Source organism: Macrobrachium nipponense, chromosome 28 (genome assembly GCF_015104395.2).
Source record: "Macrobrachium nipponense isolate FS-2020 chromosome 28, ASM1510439v2, whole genome shotgun sequence".
Taxonomy (NCBI): domain Eukaryota; kingdom Metazoa; phylum Arthropoda; class Malacostraca; order Decapoda; family Palaemonidae; genus Macrobrachium; species Macrobrachium nipponense.
In genome coordinates this window covers 55,983,337-56,003,760 of record NC_087217.1, presented here as the reverse complement: position 1 = coordinate 56,003,760, position 20,424 = coordinate 55,983,337, and the positions used below count along the sequence as shown (strand labels likewise).

At 38.1% G+C, this 20,424-nt stretch overlaps 2 protein-coding genes across 3 annotated transcripts in view; one reads left to right on the top strand and one right to left on the bottom strand.

Moving 5' to 3' along the window:
- Positions 1–15,278, top strand: part of LOC135201199 (uncharacterized) — a 74,350-nt gene extending 59,072 nt beyond the window's left edge. Inside the window, exons 6-7 of the mRNA XM_064230077.1 lie at positions 9,336–9,441; positions 12,766–15,278. Coding sequence (XP_064086147.1) covers positions 9,336–9,441; positions 12,766–12,845 — 186 coding nt within the window. The 3' untranslated portion in view covers positions 12,846–15,278. The remainder of the gene's footprint in view (positions 1–9,335; positions 9,442–12,765) is intronic.
- Positions 15,279–15,306: 28 nt separating this feature from the next.
- LOC135201755 (sulfotransferase 1C4-like) overlaps positions 15,307–20,424 on the bottom strand; it is a 15,779-nt gene continuing 10,661 nt past the window's right edge. For both annotated transcript variants that reach the window (XM_064230991.1, XM_064230992.1), the window contains exons 4-9: positions 20,214–20,418; positions 19,640–19,766; positions 18,545–18,711; positions 17,758–17,875; positions 16,059–17,354; positions 15,307–15,995 (exon numbers count right to left, since the gene is read on the bottom strand). In XM_064230991.1, coding sequence (XP_064087061.1) covers positions 17,239–17,354; positions 17,758–17,875; positions 18,545–18,711; positions 19,640–19,766; positions 20,214–20,418 — 733 coding nt within the window. In that variant the 3' untranslated portion in view covers positions 15,307–15,995; positions 16,059–17,238. The remainder of the gene's footprint in view (positions 15,996–16,058; positions 17,355–17,757; positions 17,876–18,544; positions 18,712–19,639; positions 19,767–20,213; positions 20,419–20,424) is intronic.

The following is a 20,424-nucleotide window of genomic DNA, read 5'->3' as shown; positions in this document are numbered from 1 at the left end:
TATCTAAAATTGCTTGTACCTGAGTATTTCAAGTTTTATCACAAAAAGTGCATTTTATACATTCAACTAACCTGTCAGATATATACTTAGCTATTAGACTCCGTCGCCTGACAGAATTTAGAATTTCGCTCACATGCTACAGGTAGGTCAGGTGATCTACCGCTCTGCCGCTGGGTGGCAGGAATAGGAACCATTCCCGTTTTCCATCAGATTTTCTCTGTCGGCCATACTGGTAACATCGTTGTTGGTATCTCCAGCTGGATTTCGTTTTTGAATCGCAATTGATCTTCGTTTTGGACCTTTTGGTGACGTATTTGGATCGTTGGATTGGCATACACTATTGTGGACCGTTATTTGGATTTTGTATTGGATTTTTCATCCTGATGTCTGACTCTGGAAGTGTGGTGAGAATGTGTGTGAATGAAGGGTGCAAGGTGAGGATGCCGAAAGCTTCGGTTGATCCTCACACTGTCTGTAGAGTGTGTAGAAAGTATGAATGCTCTATCGATAACACTTGTCGTGAATGTGAGAGTTTAAGTGCTGAAGGGTGGAAGTCTCTAACTTCTTACTTGAAGAAGTTAGAGAAAGACCGGTTAAGGAAGTCTTCTTCCAAAACCAAGCCTAGCTCTTTCTTCAAGTGACTTGGTAAGTAATTTTGTACCCTCTTCTAATATGATGAATGCTCCTTCTAATATTTCAGGACCTTCACCGAATGCAGATCCTACGGAATCTGCTTCGGAAATTGCAAGTCTTAAAGCAGGCCTTATGAAAATGGAGCGTAAAATGGCTGCTATTGAAGGTAAACAGAATGTTAGTGATGTGAGTGTCCCCAGTGCAGTGGAGGGGGCGTCTGATTGGCTCCACAACGCTCCCAGGCCTAGACCTCTTTCAAGCTCCCAAGCCCAGAGGAGAAGGAATGTCAAAAGCCGTACAGAGGTTGTGGAGAATCCCCACCAGTCAGACGTCTCTTCGGCAGAATCTGTAACACCGCAGACTGCCAAAGAACGCTATAGAAAAAGCGTTCTCCGTGAATGTTTTTCATCATCTGAAAATTTTTCTCCCAAACGAGGATGGAGATCGGCGGATCTGTCTCGTCCCCTGAAGAGGAACTGGGGAGAAACTGGATTAAATTCGAGTCCGGAACGATTTTCGGAGGATTCACCAACAGAGAGCAAGAAAGCAAAAAGAATGCTATCTCCCGCAAAGTCTTGGGAAATGGAGAAAGACTGCTCTCCTTCCCCTCCTTTAGACCAAAGGACTGAAACTACTAGAATATTGAAGAATATGCAGGAGTCAATTGCTTCTCTGGTCGGAGTCCTGTCTAGAGATCCTCCCAGAAGAAAGGATTCTAGTCTTCCAGTGAAGAAATCTAAGGCTCCTTATTATGAAGCTCCAAGAAAGGAAGTTTCTTCTTCAGATGAGGAGTCTTCAGTTTCGTCTATCTTACACAGACCCGCAAGACGACGTGTTCAAGTGCCAGCTGAGCGCCAAGCGCCAGCCAGGCGCAATACACTATCAGGGCACGAAGAGCCAGGAAGTGGTTTTTCTTCGGATGAATATGACAACCAGAAAAGGTTTGCAGAAGCTCCGGATAACAGAAAAGAAGCATTCAGGGATAAGGATATTTACTCAAATGTGGCGCAAGACAGACATGAAGCGCCAGACAGGCGCAAAGCACCAGCCAAGCGCGAGGAGCCAGCCAGGACGCCAGCCAAGCGCGAAGAGCCAACCAGGCGCGATGCGCCAGCCAGACACGAGGCGCAAATCAGGCGTGAAGAGCCAGCCAGGCGAGAAGCGCCAGGCAGTAGCAAAGGAACAATAAGGCGCCAGACTCCTTTCAGGAGCGGAACTCCAGGTAGACATTTAATGTCGTCAAATAGTGATTCTCCTGGAATTAGAAGTCCTACTCATACTAGGGAGAATCGAACTCCACAAAGGGAACCTGGTCCTTCGAGAGTGACAGTTTCCACTTCCATGTCTCAGGGAAGATCAGTGGAAAGGAAAGAGGAGACTTCTACATCTGTTAGTCTCTCTCCTTCCAGAAGTATTTCTCCTAAGGAAAAAAGATCTCCAGATAGAGATTCTCACAAAAGAACTCGCTCCCCTTCTATGATAGAATTGGAAGACGTGTCGGAGGAGGAAACCCCAACCAACGAGGGTGTTTCCAATTATAAAGTATTGGCTTCTCTTCTCCTTCAAGAGTTTGGAGATTCTCTAAGCCCTGCAGCTCCTCCTCCTCCTAGATCTCTTTTCTCGAGTATGAAAACTCCGAAGTCCTCTTCATATTTAAAGATGAAGCCAGCCATATCAATGAAAAAGGCGCTTCAGTCCTTAAATACATGGATGAACTCGAAGAAGGAAGCTTTAAAGGCAGTTTCTTGCTCTCCTCCCTGTAAGCTCGGAGGTAGAAGAGGGATATGGTATAGAACAGAGGAAACAATGGGACTTATGCTTCCATCTTCCGCGGAAGCTGATTTTTCAAGCTTAGTTGAAGCTTCGAGGAGACGCATTGAACTCAGCGAAAGCTTACTGGAGCATGTCAGAATTGGATCAGCACCTTAAGGGACTTTTCCATGTATTAGAAGTATTTAACTTCCTGGATTGGTCCCTTGGGGTGCTGGCTAAAAAGGCCAAAGAACCGGACGTTTTGGACCCGGAAGTCTTACATAGTATATTATCCTGTATGGATAAGGCAGTTCAAGATGATTCGGGAGAGCTGACATCCCTATTTGGATCGGGAATTGTGAAAAAGAGATCTTTGTTTGGATCGTTCCTAACGAAGGCAGTTCAAGATGGTTCGGGAGAGCTGACATCCCTATTTGGATCGGGAATTGTGAAAAAGAGATCTTTGTTTGGATCGTTCCTAACGAAAGCAGTATCTCCTTCCCAGAGGTCAGCCCTCTTGTATGCTCCTCTCTCAGATCACCTTTTTCCTTTCACTTGGTTGTGAAGGATATCTCAAAGTCTCTTTCTGAAAAGGCAACCCAAGATCTCTTGGTTCAATCCACCAAGAAGACAAGGCCAGCAGTACCAGTTGCAAAGAAGGCTGCTCGTACACCTATTGTGCCCTTTCGGAGAGGTTCCGCCTCTCGACCTCCAATTAAAAGGAAGACATCGGATAAACGAGGAAGGTCCTCCTTTCGGGCCTTCAAGAAGTCTAAGTAGCAGTGAAGTCCTCCAAACATCTGTAGGGGCCAGACTCCTAAACTTTGTAGGGGCTTGGGCATTAAGGGAAGCTGACCCTTGGACGTTGTCTGTTCTGGAAAAGGGATAAGGACCCTGTTCTGAGAGAGACACTTCTTCAGATGGTAATAACGATGAGGAACAAAGAGGCAATAGAAGAGGTTCAGGATCCATTCTCCCCCGGGTTTTACAACCGCCTGTTCTTAGTACCAAAGGCATCAGGAGGATGGAGACCGGTCCTGGATGTGAGCATCCTGAACCGTTACGTAGAAAAGAAGAAGTTCTCCATGGAGACTTCTGCCTCGGTGCTTTCAGCCCTGCGTCGGGGAGACTGGATGGTCTCGCTGGACCTTCAGGATGCCTACTTTCACGTTCCTATTCACCCATTGTCGAAGAAGTATCTCAGGTTTATGATACAAGGAAAAATCTACCAGTTCAGGGCCTTGTGCTTCGGCCTCTCCACAGCTCCGCAGGTATTTACGTATCTGATGCAGAATGAAGCCAGATGGCTACATCTGGAAGGCATAAACATCTCCCTATACCTAGATGATTGGCTAATAAGAGCCAAATCTCAGAAGCAATGTTTGGAGGATCTACAGAAAACACTCGGTTTGACAAAATCTCTAGGATTGCTCGTGAATCTCGAGAAATCGCAGATGATCCCCAGTCAGGACTTAGTCTATTTGGGGATTCAGATGAATTCTCGGGATTTTCGGGATTTTCCTTCCCAGGAAAGAATACTTCGAGGGATTCAGAAGGTCACGACTTTCCTAAAGTAAGAAAGGAGTTCAGCCAGGGAGTGGCTAAGCCTTCTAGGGACTCTTTCCTCCCTAGAACAGTTCGTGTCCCTAGAGAGACTTCATCTACGCCCGCTTCAATTCTTCCTAAGACGATCGTGGAGTTGGAAAGAGGGGCGACTGTCGGACACTTTCTCTATTCCAATAGAAGTGAAGAAGCACCTGAAGTGGTGGCTGCACCCTCTAAAAAAGAACGAGGGAATGTCTCTAGAGGTTCGGAACCCAGACCAAATCTTGTTCTCAGACGCTTCAGAGATGGGATGGGGAGCGACTCTAGGAGTAAGAGAAGTGTCGGGCAAATGGGAGAAAGAGCAAAAGGACTGGCATATAAATGCCAAAGAACTGTACGCAGTGTTCCTGGCACTGAGGTCCTTCGAAACAGAAGTAAGAAATCAGGTGATACAAGTCAACGCAGACAATACCACGGTGTTGGCTTATATCAGAAAACGGGGGGACGCACTCGTTTTCCCTTTACGAAATAACGAGAGATCTGTTGTCATGGGCGGAGGAGAAGAACATTACCCTCCTAACCAGATTTGTGAAGGGAGAATAGAATGTCAGAGCAGACAGACTCAGCAGGACAAATCAAGTTCTCCCCATGGAGTGGACTCTCCACGAGCAAGTGTGTCAAAGTCCTGGACCCTGTGGGGGAAGGCCACAAATAGATTTATTTGCGACGTTCCTATCAAAGAGAATAGAGAACTCTGCTCCTCAGTCGAAGACCCGAGAGCGATAGCGGTGGATGCCATGCTACTGGAGTGGTCAGGACTCAATGCTTACGCCTTCCCTCCATTCAAGCTACTAGGCGTAGTAAGAGAAAAATTCGTAAGCATCAACAGGGACGAGACTAACTCTCATCGCCCCGTTTTGGCCATCTCAAGATTGGTTCACAGAGGTACAGGAATGGACAGTGGACTACCCAAGATCTCTTCCAAACAGGATAGATCTTCTCAGACAACCCCACTTCGAGAGGTACCATCAAAACCTCCCCGCTCTCGCTCTGACTGCCTTTCGACTATCGAAAGATTGGTCAGAGCAAGAGGCTTTTCAAGCAATTGCTAGAGCCCGAAGATCGTCAACTATTCGGGTCTATCAATCGAAGTTGGATGTGTTCAGAAGATGGTGTAGGAAGAATAAACTGTACTCCTCCGATACCTCTGTGACCAATGTAGCCAATTTTCTGTTATTCCTTAGAGAGGAATCCCATCTATCGGTTTCTACTATAAGAGGATACCGAAGCATGCTCTTGGCAGTGTTTAGAAACAGGGGTTTAAATTTGGCGGAAGATAAAGGTCTACACGATCTAATAAGATCGTTTGAAACATCTAAATCTATATCCTCGGTTCCTCCAAGCTGGAATCTAGATATAGTACTTAAATTCCTTTTGTCAGAGAAATTTGAACCTCCCAACCTTGCCTCGTTCAGAGATTGGACGAGAAAATTTATTTTTCTCCTTTCCTTAGCTACGGCTAAAAGAACAAGTGAAATCCACGCCCTCGACTCTCTGGTGGGTTTTAAGAAAGACGCAGCCATCTGTTCTTTCCAAACTCTATTTCTGGCCAAGAACGAAAACCCTTCAAAACCCTGGCCTAGGAGTTTTGAGGTGAAAAGTCTTTCAACCGTGGTGGGAGAGGAAATTGAAAGAACGTTATGCCCTGTTAGAGCTCTTAAGTTCTATCTTAAAAAGAAAGAAGAGCTAGGGGGATGTAAACAAAGTTTGTGGTGCGCAGTTCGTGATACGAAGAGACCGATGTCCAAAAATGCGTTAGCATATTTTGTCAGAAGTGTTATTACGGAAGCTCACAGCAAATGTGCAGATGATTCCTTAAAGACTACGAGTAAAGGCTCATGAGGTAAGAGCTGTGGCCACATCTTTATCTTTCCAGAAGAACATGTCCATGAAGGACATTATAAATGCGACCTACTGGAGATGCAACTCGGTATTTGCATCACACTACCTTAAAGATGTTAGAATTACCTATGAGAAGTGCTTCTCTCTGGGTCCTTTTGTATCAGCGGATACAGTGCTGGGACTTGGAACGCATACCAATCCTTAAATATAAATATTAGAATTTTATAATTATACTTAAACCTTCCCTTTGAGATGGGTTCTAGGTTTCTACTTACATAAGGGCTTGATGTCGCACAGGCGGCCGTTGCCTTTGTTAAGTAAGGAACTGAGAGTTTATCTTACAGGGTGGGCTGTACTAGAGACTGTGTCTTTTATGGTACGTAAACCTCTTTTTTTGAGACAGGTTTCTGGTTTTCTGCTGGCAAGGTTGCTTGATATCGCACAGGCGGCCGTTGTCCTTGTCAGTAAGGAACTGGAAATGTGCCTTATAAACCGAGTTGTACTAAAGACTGTCTAATATTGTACGAAAACCTCCCTTTAGAGACAGTGTCAAGGTTTTCTACTGGCAGGAGTGCTTGATGTTGCACAGGCGGCCGTTGCTTTTGCCAGTAAGAGACTGCGAATAGGTCTTAGAAGCTGGGTTGTACAAAATTATTTCTTGTTTTTATCTTTTGTAAAAGTTAAGTGTAATGTATTTGTGATTGAGTTATTGGTCGTTTGCAAGGGGTTCGGGGATAACTCCTTGCAATCTTAGAACTAACATGGAATTAGGTTAAGGTGATCGGGATCGGTATTGTGCTCCTTGAAAAAGGTTCTTGTCATATAAGTGGATTGAAACCCTTTGACATAGCCCTTCTAGGATCGGCCAAGTAAGTGGATAAGACCCCTTTGGCAGACCTACAAGAACTCTTAGCAATAGATCAATATCTCGCTGAGGCTCTTGAGACTAAGCAGACTCCTGGGCATTAACCATGAAGTCTTCAGTCCTTAAAACAGGTAGGAACAAGGTTTTTAAATTATTTTATTACCTACAACGTATGTTGTGATTTCTGTTTAAATCAGTTATTAGCTGTCTTTTACCCTCCTCCAATGGTGTGAATCAGCTAAGTATATATCTGACAGGTAAGTTGAATGTATAAAAATGATATTGTTATGATACAATAAAGTTTTATACATACTTACCTGGCAGATATATACAATTAATTGCCCACCCATCCTCCCCTCAGGAGACAGATGGTATAGAGAAAATCTGATGGAAAACGGGAATGGTTCCTATTCCTGCCACCCAGCAGCAGAGCGGTAGATCACCTGACCTACCTGTAGCGTGTGTGCGAAATTCGAAATTCTGTCGGGCGACGGAGTCTAATAGCTAAGTATATATCTGCCAGGTAAGTATGTATAAAACTTTATTGTATCATAACAATATCATTTTAGTCACAAAAATTTTATTAAAATGCATAATTTTTGAATATTTCTCAGTGAAAAATACTGTGAATAGGCAGATTTTCCTTGAAAAATGGGTATATACAGTCCACAGAAAAATCCGTAATTATTTTCTTACTGTGCTATGTACCTGAGCACCACTGAATGAAACAGTATGCACATACCAGACATTTCTCTCTCTCTCTCTCTCTCTCTCTCTCTCTCTCTCTCTCTCTCTCTCTCTCTCTCTCTCTCTCTCTCTCTCTCTCTCTGTTTTGTACTCTAAGCATTAACTAGGTAGGACTGGACTATTGTAATTGGCTGTATTTTTATGCCAAATGCTACAGTGATGTATTGTACATGTGTTTAGAAGCAATTTGTTTTACTGTTATATCTCTTGAAGTTTAAAAAGTAAATTAATATTTTAGATTGAATGATAATTACAAAATACAGGCTATGGTAGACTATTATGTAATTACCTTAAATGAAATTACTGTTCTTAAATTTAAAGCTATGCAAATTGCCTCCAGGGTACTGTATGGCTCCAGAGTGCTGTATTGTCCAGGCGATACAGCATGCTAGTCATTACTATAGGATTTCATTACCTATCAGCGGGACACACACACACGTCCATTAAGTTAAAATGCCACTAGGACTTGTAGTATTTTCTGTATGATATATTGGGTAGCATATTGTTGGTTAGTATAATTTTGCAGTTCTGTAGTCATAGTTGCAGATTTGCAAGATGTTTGTGTACAAATCTGTGACTATAACTGTCAGCCCTGTATAAATGGACAATTAAAATCTGTGACTATAACTGTCAGCCCTGTGCCTTTCTTTTCATCTGGTCTTTTCAACTGTTGTTAATGTTTTCCTTTCCTTTCCTATTGTGTACTTTGTGTGCTATATTTAACATATAATTTTAAATGGAAAAGGCAGACTAATACAAAATAGTTGCTGTTAATTTGCAATTAATTTAAAGTTTCTATTAGATATCCACTATTATATCTAATAGAATGTTATACTTGTAATAGTACATTGTGATTTGTAATGCATTTTGAACTTAATACAGTTGGCCCCCGCTATTCGCGGATTTTTCTACTTGACTATATAGTACACCCATTATTCGCCTACTCGTGGTATTTTTCACTGAGCAATTTGCACAAATAACTATTTTCCTATTTTCATGACAAAATGCACTTTTTTTTTTTTTTTTTTTTTTTTTTTTTTTTTTTTTTTTTTTTTTTTTTTTTTTTTTTTTTTTTTTTTTTTAATCAAAATAGGCAGTTTTAAGCATTTTAAGACAGGTTTTAAGTATTTGTGGATTTTAAGAATTTGCGGGGAGCTCTGGTACCCATCCCACGAATACAGGGGTCTACTGTATTGCTAAGCAGTTCCACTTTGAATCATTATTGAGATATATTGCATTTATCTGTGTGCTGTGGAAATTGTAAAGGCAAGCCGGTAAACTAAACAAAAATTGTGGAAATGGAAGACATACATTATGAGCCTGTCATCTAAGAGGTACCACTGCATTACCATTATATAAAGAGAAAGCGTTATAGTGAAATATGTATACTACTGAAGTTTCCTACCCACTCAGCAAAAAAATAATAATAATAATAACTTACGAGATGTCAAGCCCATTGCAGCTATGTTGGAGTATTCAGCATAGTAGTAGCTTTAGCATCAGGCCAACATTATTGCACAGACCCTAAATCACCAGTATTGTGATGATTACAGCACATGAATCCATTACAATTAAACACACACATGTAACCCCCTAAATAGTGAGGAAAGTCATTTTAAGCAGATCTTCATAGGTATGTCTCTATGTAGATAACGCCTTTGCAGACGTATTATAGTAAAAAATTGTAACCCATTAATCTGTTTAAAATACCTGTTAATAATAATGCATGTGTATGTTTGTACTTACTTTTAGATCACTTGATCTGTTACTATTTTGATCTTCATTTCATAAATGTATGTATTCAATTCATAAATGTATTTTAGAACAGTAATGGTTTGTTCTGGAATTAGTATATTGGAATTAATATATCATAACACTTGGTTTTTTTCAGACATTTTCTGTCGTTGAAGGAGAGGGAGCATTATCTGTACTTGATTCTGATGATGATGGAACTCTAGTGTTATTATCAGCAAATGTAAAAACTGTTGTTCCTAGAGGTAAGGTCTAATAATTTACTTTTATGAACTATGTATATTAAATACTTGCTTTACAAACCCAATAATCCTAAATTCTGTAGTCTTATCTGTATTAAATCCTTGTAGGTGTGTCAGTTTGAAATGTATCAAAGTAAGATCCAACAGTGTTTGTCCAGTTAACTCCACTAGGTACATAAAGCTTGCTATTCATTCTTTGTGCCTTGTTCTTGACCAGACATGTCTCATATGCAAAGGTTAGGCCTCCTGTAGGCTAAAGTTGTCCCAACCCTTTACTGTAGGCTAATTTTATAAACCCATTAATCGGCGCCTCAGTTGGCATGATCGGTACAGTCTTGCTCTGTCACCTCGAGTTTGACTCTCGGGCATTCCACTGAGGTGTTAGAGATGTGTATTTCTGGTGATAGAAGTTCACTCTTGACGTAGTTTGGAAGTCACGTAAAGTCGTTGGTCCCGTTGCTGAATAACCTCTGGTTCCATGCAGTGTAAAAATACCATACAAACAAAGCAAACAAACCCATTAATCATAAATACTGTGGCTTTAACTGTGTTGAATGCATCTAGGTGTGTCAGTTCAAAATGTTACAAAGTAAGATCCAACTGTTTTTGTCTAGTCAACTCCACCAGGTCCATAAAGCCTTCCTATTTATTCTTTATTCCTCACACTTGTCCAGACATGTTTTATATGCAAAGGTTAGACCTCTAGTAGGCTAATGTTATCTCAACGCTTTAGTGTAGGCTAGTTTTATGCCAGAGGGTTATTACTATTGTAGTATAATTGGATGAGTACTGGGTTCAGATAGGTTTTTATAGGTGGGGTGAGTGCGGTCAAATTCGGTGTTGAATTATGATTGGATGCCTGGGGACATCCTTCTGGCGTTGATGATTGGTCTTGCATACGAGCACCATTGCAATACTGGTGAGGGACAGGAGAATTCCACTCCACAGCAGCTGGATTTTTATTGGCCCTTAAGTTGTGTGGGGCACTTGGTGCAGGAAATTTCAGGACTGAATTTTGATTGGTGCTCACACTGTAGTGGATGCTTGTTGCGGGTCTCCTGGTAGCTGTAGGAAGGAGAAAGGTCTCTTGGGTGATGTTCATTGATGGCTTTTCTTTTCCTATGTGCAAGGCTTCCAAGAGGCACAGTCAATGATTGTCTGTGGCTCGGTCAATTATCTCAATACAGTGGACATGCTATATTCTCGCACTCTGGATTCGCAGACTCACATATTCACAGGTTTATCAGGCTAATTCAACATAGCCAGATTTTTTTTTATCAAATATGTTGCTTCTGCATCAATCCTATGCTGGGAGGCACAGCCAGTAGCTTTGCTTAGCTGTGGAGACTACTCAGGATCTCTGCTTAATGAGATTTTTAAACACCATCCCAGACTTGAGGTGATCCCTCTTGCTCATAATGGATAGATCTTTCAGGTACCCTGTAGCTAGCCATGTCAGGGATTACATTCTCACTTTGGAAGGCATTGAGGATCCCCCAGATGCCAGATTCATTCTGAGATGATGATCTCTGCTTGTCATCACAAGAGACTAACAAAGGAGAAAAAGTCAACTGAAGTTGCAGTATCCTTTCCACACTTTATTCAGGGTTTTAACTTCTTTATCCACTTTTGCTTAGGAAAATTTTATATCTTACCTTGGGTGGCTGTGTAGAGGGATTAGTCTTTGTGATTTCCAGGGGAGACATCAGACCAAGGAGACACATCACACATCCTAGACTTTGTCTATCAAATCCTTTGGTCACATTAATAAGGATGACCTACTCCAGCTTCAGGTAACTCAACATGGTCATACTCCTCTGTTTAATGATTGACAGCCGTCAAGTTGGGAACTGTTTGGATCAGAAATTTACTGTGTCTCAGTACTGTATCACTGTGGTTTACAAATTCAGACTTTTTACTTTAAATGCATTGGGTTTTGTGTTAACCGTTTGGAATTCTGTTCTTTAGAGCATTTTTTTTTCTTTGATAATCTCAGGTCTGTAAGCTTACAGTCGTACCCTTCATTCCAATCAGCTAATCCCAAGTTCAATTCAGAGTTTGATCCTCCGTCTGTTGAGAGAATTCTGAAAGTTGGTGTTTGGAAACGCCAAATGACTTTCACTTCCTTTTATTTAAAAGATGTTGCCCATAGATCCTTGGATACCTTTTCCTTGGGTTCAGTGGTGGCGGCCCAGCAAGTGGTATAGCTCATCCAGTACCCCTGGCGGGTCAGTTTGTGTCTAGTCTAAGATGAAGGAATGAAGGTAGAATGAATGAGATGACTGGTCTTTTTGTCTTTACTACTTTCTTTCTACTCCTTTACCTACGGGCAGTATGAAGGAGAGTACCATCATGAGCTGGAATGGACTAGATGCAGGTGAGGTGGTCAGCCATACTGTAAAGTTATGTTAGAGTATAGTGTACTTTCCAGTAGCAACACACCCCTCTCAGTAGTTGGAAGGGAGGGGTGATGGTAGATCCAGACACAAGGGACAAGAGTGGTTTATGAGAATAGGGGGTCCCCTATTTCCCCATAGTTTAGAAACCATGGCATGATACCAGCACCCAGTGAGGGAAACCAATAGATCTCCTTATATCTTTGGTTCAAAGGTTATAGTCCATTCTCTTAGAATTCTCCTAATATTCGGAAATGGATTTAGGTGGCAAACTCCCAGTCAGTTACAGACTTACCTCCCTCCAATAAGTAAGTCTATCCTAATGTTAAGACCGATGGTTTGTTTCGTATATGAACAAATGACAAATTTGTAACCAATTTGCATTTTTCATAACTAACAAACCTGAGGTCTTAACAGTTAAAGGGCCCACCTCGAACCACCCCTCTAGCAGGCATTCTGGGTATACATGCCCCGTGACCTGGTATAGATGCCAATAGTCCCTGGATCGCACAAGTTTAATTTAATTCTACCGGTTTCCAGCTTGGCACTAGTAAATCCTAATTTTAAGATCTGAGGTTTGTTAGTTATGAAAAATACAAATTTGTTACAAATTTGTCATTTTAGGAAATGTAAATGATTGATTTGGTAATCAAACAAATTTTTTTTATACATGTATATATATGAAACCTATCATTTAGAGTTATATCCTGCCTCCCATTGCCATACGTTAAACTACCTGGAACCAAGGGAATGTATGTGGTGCCAACTAGCCGTAGAAATCTTAATTTTTATTCAGGAATGGAGTGTTTGGTATTTTTGGAGACGAAGAATGAAGCCAATATAAATGATGAAGTAATATTTAAAAAATTGATTTTTAATATGGTATATAAGAATGTATTTTTGAAATTTATTAGTATACTGTACTTTTCAGGCAAGAAAGTGAGGTTGGAAAAAGAAGATTCGGATGAACTACTGAAAATTTTTTTAGTGCTGCAGGATAAGCCATATTAGAGACCTAAGAGTGATAGGCAATAAAATAACTAGTTTATAAAACTGATTCACTGTTATGGTTACTGGTTTTCCTGTGATGTATTACTGCCTGAAATATGGACTGTGATTGAATTTTTATAGAAAAGTTAGAACAGATGATGCCTTGTTCACTTAGGAAATTAGTGTATTATAGAGAGACAGAGTGATTTACTGTAAATATTTTTTTATGTGAGCAAAATTGATTTAATGGAAAGTTTCCATATTATACTAATATTCTGATAGGGTCAAATTATTCAATAGTTTAGTACTGAACATTTTGATTTTCATGTATGGTAGATTGTGTTCAAGTATGCAACCTGAAATGGCAGTAGGTTTTGTATAGTAAAACTATGCAACATACTTTAAAACTTCCCTAGAATGATGATCTAAATATAAAATTGAGTTGGATTTGAATGAGGCTTGAAGAAACTTAGTGTTCTACTACACTGTTCATTTTCATTTTGATAGTCATTGCAAGAGTACAAGTATATCAAAATGGTATCTTCATTTAATGATATTTCATAGTAACACAGTGCATGATGTAACATGAATACAGTTTCATTTAGGTTTTTCTTGTAGTATGCAGGTATCTGCTCTTATTTTATTTATGCTATGATGCATCGATTCTTTTCTAGGTTTTTAAATATCCTGCCCAGTAGTCATTCACTGTAGAATACAGGCAGTCCCTGGTTATCGGCAGGGGTTCCGTTCCCATGGGTGTGCGGATAAGTGAAAACCTCCATTAACCGAAACTCGGTGATTTATGGCGCCAATAACCACTGTTGGTGCCGTAAGCACCCTTATAGCGCCTCTGTTAGGTATGTAATGGTACCAATAACTGGAACTCAGCCTGTTATGGCGCCATAAAACTGGATCGCCAATAACCAAGTCTGCCGATAATCGGGGACTACCTGTATAGAGCCACATATTTTTGCTATGAAAATTGTAAGAGTTCATTCCTATATATTCTCCAGACTATTTTTTTCTTTTTCCTCCTCTTAATTGTATATTTTTGGTATGGTTCAGTTCTCTCTTGCTTGCTCTTGTTATTATTTTTTGGGGATAGTTATTTTCAGTAAAAATATTTTGAAACTTGCAGAATTGTGATTCAAATATAACATTTTGAGTTGAATTTGATTTACTGTAAATATTTTTTTATGTGAGCAAAATTGAGTTAATGGAAAGTTTCCATATTAAACTAATATTCTGATAGGGTCAAATTATTTAATAGTTTAGTACTGAACATTTTGATTTTCATGTATGGTAGATTGTGTTCAAGTATGCAACCTGAAATGGCAGTAGGTTTTGTATAGTAAAACTATGCAACATACTTTAAAACTTCCCTAGAATGATGATCTAAATATAAAATTGAGTTGGATTTGAATGAGGCTTGAAGAAACTTAGTGTTCTACTACACTGTTCATTTTCATTTTGATAGTCATTGCAAGAGTACAAGTATATCAAAATGGTATCTTCATTTAATGATATTTCATAGTAACACAGTGCATGATGTAACATGAATACAGTTTCATTTAGGTTTTTCTTGTAGTATGCAGGTATCTGCTCTTATTTTATATATGCTATGATGCATCGATTCTTTTCTAGGTTTTTAAATATCCTGCCCAGTAGTCATTCACTGTAGAATACAGGCAGTCCCTGGTTATTGGCAGGGGTTCCGTTCCCATGGGTGTGCGGATAAGTGAAAACCTCCATTAACCGAAACTCGGTGATTTATGGCGCCAATAACCACTGTTGGTGCCGTAAGCACCCTTATAGCGCCTCTGTTAGGTATGTTATGGTGCCAATAACCGGAACTCAGCCCGTTATGGCGCCATAAATCGCTGATTTTATGGCAGTAGACAAGCGCCATAAAACTGGATCGCCAATAACCAAGTCTGCCAATAATCGGGGACTACCTGTATATAGAGCCACGTATTTTTGCTATGAAAATTGTAAGAGTTCATCCCTACATATTCTCTAGGCTATTTTTTTTTTCTTTTTCTTCCTCTTAGTTGTATATTTTTGGTATGGTTCAGTTCTCTCTTGCTTGCTCTTGTTATTATTTTTTGGGGATAGTTATTTTCAGTAAAAATATTTTGAAACTTGCAGAATTGTGATTCAAATATAACATTTTGAGTTGAATTTGAATGGGTTTGCAGAGATTGGTTATCCAACTGCAGTGTTACTTTATGTCAGAATGGGATTCACTTAAAATGGTATTTATTAGTAGTACTATCACATATGAGGTATAACATGAGCAAAGTTTCATTTGTGTTTTTTGTAGTATGGAGGGACTGGCTGATCTGTACATTAGCCAATAATTGTAGAATAGAGGTAGTAAGAAAAATAATTATGGACTGTTAATTCTATGAGTTCATTCGTTTATGCTCATATTAATAAAGATTCTTAAAATAATTATTTTTTAAATTGTGTTTGTTTTTTTTGGAAAAGAAAATGTCCTTCAAATCACTGAAAAGATATTGATAGTGCTTGTATTCTTGTTGAACAAATATTTATCTCCTTAAAAGCACTGAAAAGCTTATACATCTTCAACAGAGATACATTAGAGCATTGTATCTCACAGCATTGGCCTGATGTAAGATTCCATTTAAATAACTATTGACATAGAATCTGATCTTCATATACTGTAAAACAATGCTGGAAATAATTCACAATCACAAGGACTTAGTTATTCTTAGAGTAGCATAAGAAGTGTGTGGAGGATAATTTATTAATATGATTTATGAAGTAGAAAAATATGTTGAAGGCCATAAAGGAGTTCTAATAGATGAGGAAAGGGAAAATATTAGTAATTCCTTCATAGAGTAAGACCAAGAAAACAAACCCAAAGAAAAATCAACAAACTGGACATCACAAAAATATACTTAAATATTTCAAACTGTGCATACTAGAGTTATAGAGAGGAAGCTTAGTAACAGTGTTTTTTCAAGATAGTGAAATTCCATCAACTTCATCTGGTCTCGATATTACCCCAGACTTTCGTATGAGGAGGTCTTCAGTGTTCAGTGCTCCAGGATCAGATCACCCTGAAGAGGACCACGAAAAAGGGTCAATGCAATAAAATAAAATTTGTTTTTGAGAGAGAAAGCTGTTTCACATAGAAAATTGTACCTGTGCTGTACGTACGTTTCTTAGTCCATGAAGAGGAAGGCTGTTTCACATAGAAAATTGTACCTGTGCTGTACGTACGTTTCTTAGTCCAGTATACATACTTTAGAATTACTATAACTACAGTTGATAGTTTAATTTTTTATGATAATTTAATGTATATCATAGTACCATAAGTAAAAACTTATTCAAAGATCATTTCAGTGTTTTCTCTAGTAGAAGAATTCTTCAAAATATACTGACAGTAAATTTTTCATTTAGAGTAATACTACCAAACAAACAATGTTGTTTGAAATGGCAGGAAAATATTTTTGGACAAAAGAATTTATGAAAAGTTTTGGAACATTTGCTTCATTAGGAGAGTAAGAAGAAATTAATTGGATAAGAAAATAAAAAATAAGTGTCCGTAATACAGAATAGTTTTTCTGCTCATTATGACGTATGAAAAAGGCAATGGAATATCTATGGGACAAGCACATTGATGATAGATTATATAAGCTTGTCTACCTAATACTGTAAATTGTTTAATAAAAGGCACTGTTTCAAACATTCATGAGGAATAAAGGTAACTGTTGAAAGTTCAAAGATCAAACATTTAAGAATGAGATGAATAACTAGTTCTAATGACTGGGAACTTATCTGTGCTTCCTATACACTTCTCTTTGTTAGCAGTTCAAAATGAAGTTTATGAAAGCCAGTAAAAACAACTGAACACACTTGATATATGGCACTTGGTCTTCAAGACCAAAATTTCATAATCAGTTAATCAATCATTTGATATATGGCTTTCTTTCATGGTGCAAAAGGATAAAACAGTCTTTGTTTAAATATCTGCTTTATTCAATTCCATCATACATCCAAAACTGCACCCCTTGAGCCTGGTATATGTGCCCCTAATGTGAATTATTATAGTACGTACTTTCTTTTTTACTATTTCAAGGAAAAAATAATGTATTCCAAAGTGTACTGTATGCAATTCAGAATCGCAAATGAATTTGAAAGCAAATATGAACCAAAGGACAAGATGCTGTTTAACAAGAATAAATTAGAAGTGATCACGTTTCCTTATGAAAACAGGTACTAATTGTAAAATAAATGATAATATTTTCTAATGATAAAATTTTCTTATACATTTCAATAATTTCCAGCAATTAGTAGCTTATAATCCATTCAGCAATGCAATGGTATTACGGTTAATTAAGACTAAAAACAGCTTATGTGATTAATAAGTGTATGAGACAATACTTTAAGCAGTACTATATTTAAAATTTATACCAAAACCTTGCAGATTTTTCTTAATCCAATTGTCAATTTTGACTTCCAGTTCTGGAGTATATTTTCCTTTCCAGTCACCAACTGTTCCTGTAGAAAAATAGTAAAAGGTTATTAGAACAAAAATTTCACCATTCCTTTTTCATTCATAAATAAAAGCAACTCCTTAATGTGCGGCTGTCCTACTAATAATATTCATAAGAAACCTCGATTTACTGGCAAAGTATTTTTATAATAGGGTAACTGGTGTTACATTTCTAAAATGGATTTTTAGGCTTTTGCCACCAGATAAGGTAGATGATAAGCAAATTGTGTTGAAATCTGTAATCAAGGGGGAGATTTGAAAATCCCAGATTCCAGTGACTTATTTTAAGATTTAAGAATGGTTGATAGACAGAGATTAGAAACAGAATACATCTAAATATTTTTCTTTTACTTTACTAGAATATCAAAAGAAAATATACCTTAACTTTGTAAAATTCTATCTATTTACCTTTTCTGAAAAATCCCCCATCTTTGTGAATCACTTCTACATTCATGTAATCAGATGCAGAGTCCCCAGGGACAAGGTCTCGAGATTTCATCTCGTTGAAACTGGTATAGTTAGAAATCTGATGGAAAACAGATAACTTGTTATTAAAACTGAAATGTTATAAAGAAATAAATAAAATTATACTTTCAAGGTAATCTAGGACTTAATAAAAAGAATAATGAGGCACATATTTGTAAATGGTTTAGGGTGGCAAAAATTCAGTTGTTTTGAAGCAAACACTTAACCACAAGATTCCTTGTTAATATGGAACAGTACGAAAACTGAAGGAAGTACTTGATTGATATTAAGGTAAAGTCACGTTATTTTTGGTTGATCAGCAATCTGACATATTTATTCATCAAAGGATTGGAAATATTAATGGTAGTAATTAGCCAATGTTCCTTCCTTCCTCCCTCTACCCGGTCCTCTTCATGTTGTGCTGAACAAATGAAAATAGAGAAAAACCATGCTGATCTGATAGTACTGTTAGTAAAATTCCATGTTTATCACCAGCTTGGAAATGTCATCGTTTGAAATTACATCAGCATACATATACAATTATTTGTAGTATCTGACTTACAAGAAACTAGCTTTGTGTTTTATATTGTAAGTCAATACAAATAAGAAAGGGACTGATTCACTTTATATCCAACATGTAATAACTAGTCTTAAATAAATAATGGTTTCTCACTTGACAATTGGAATGTATAGTTAATTATTACTGTTGTGGTGATACTGTAGTACTTACCTTTTCCAATTGTGTATCAGTAAGTTTTGTTTCAAGAAATCTGTTAAGCTTTTTAAGTTCTTCAATGTTGTTTGACTTCAGATCTTCATAGAAGATGAAATGCAGATTTGATTCTTCTCTCCTTTCCCATGCTTCCTTTAGATGAAGCCAGTAGGGTCCATACAGCACTATTTTGAAAAAGAATGAAAGTATCATGCTGGCTGCTGGTTCTTCAGAAAAGTCTTCAAGACAATAAAAGAAAGTACCGTATGTATTGCCCTCGTACTTGTAAGTGATGGCAAATTTTAAACTTTTGTAGTATTCTTATGACAATTCTTTTCTTTACAGGATACCTTAGATTTCACTTATGGTGGATTCACATATTTTGTTACATGGAACATTATAAGATTAAACTTTTGAACTTTATGAGACATAGACGTATACTGGAACTAGGAGTATAGTTTCTGTGAAGTAAGCATATTACATCAGTGATAATGTACTGGAGCTTTTGTATGACAGAAATGAATGTGGCAAGTGAATGTGGGAAGAGTATCGTAAGTAGCAGTTTCCCTACTTTTAGACAAATTTCTACCACATTCAGCTGCTTGAGCAAGGATTTGCTTTCTCTTGTCTATTGTATTAAGGTGTTTACAGGAAATACAAGATGAACAAGAGTAAATAATACTACATTTCTAAACTTTTCGTGAAAATTTTAAATTTATTTGTCAATAGTTTTAAGAAAATATGGAGGTTCAATTGTTTTTTCCACTGTCTCATTTCATCTGACTTATGAAACATTTACATTCCAAACCACAGATCAGACATAAGTATGAAAATTCCAATGATGAAATATGAACAAAATTTATATTTTTGATGTTTGGATTTTAGAGGATGAGGTGACTGGGAAAATCAGTGATTCGGGAAAATTTGTAACTTTAATTCAGTAAAATTGATGAAAACCAAATTACTTTTGTGAAAAATTCATGAAGCAAATTATTTTCTCAGGACAATCTTAAAAATCAAAAAACAAAATTTGTAAAACTCATTAAAGACCAAAATAACAAGAGATATTGACCATGGACCAGGTAATTAAAAATGTTGGACAAGAACACTTACAGTCATCGTCAACGAAGTACTGAACGAAATCCTCAAAGGACCCAACATAATTGTGGCCTTTAAATAATCGGGAATGATGGTGGAAGGACACCACCACATCTTTAGGATTTCGTGCCACGTACACTACCTGTGGAAGAAAAACAGGCTGTATAAGTATGTGAATGAAGACGAGGAGGTTATATGACAAAGCTAGGTCACCATAATGTCCTTATCAGGATGAATATTTAATATTATTGCTATTCAGGAGATGAACTCTATTTGCATGGAAAAAGCTCACAGAGGCCACTAACTTGAAATTCCAGCTTTCAAAGAATATGGTTTTCATCTGAAAGTAACAGATGGTAATAGGAAATATAAAAAGAAGAGCTCAGTTATTAGAAAAGAAAAAAAATAAATAGATTAATATGTAAGAATGATTAAGATACAAGGAGAATATTTTTAGGGTGGTAATGCATTTAACCTTTGCTTAAACTTTTGAGGTTCCAGTTGTACATCTTCAGGGAGACTGTTGCACAGTCCTGCAGTGAAGCATAATTGCAATGATAATGGAACTCACATAAAAGGATTCAACTACCTTTGAGGTCTTCAACATATCTGGAGGAAGCAGCGACAAAGGTAAGTGGGACTTGATGGTTCTAGGGTCAGGCAAGGCTTCACTCATCTGAAAGAACACTCCATCAGAAGGATCCTTCCCTGGGCACATCTTCTGGAAGCCTTGCATCATGGGATTGTCTGGTGCTGGGGGTTTCAGTAACTTGCTTTTTAGAAGCATGTCAAATCTGTTA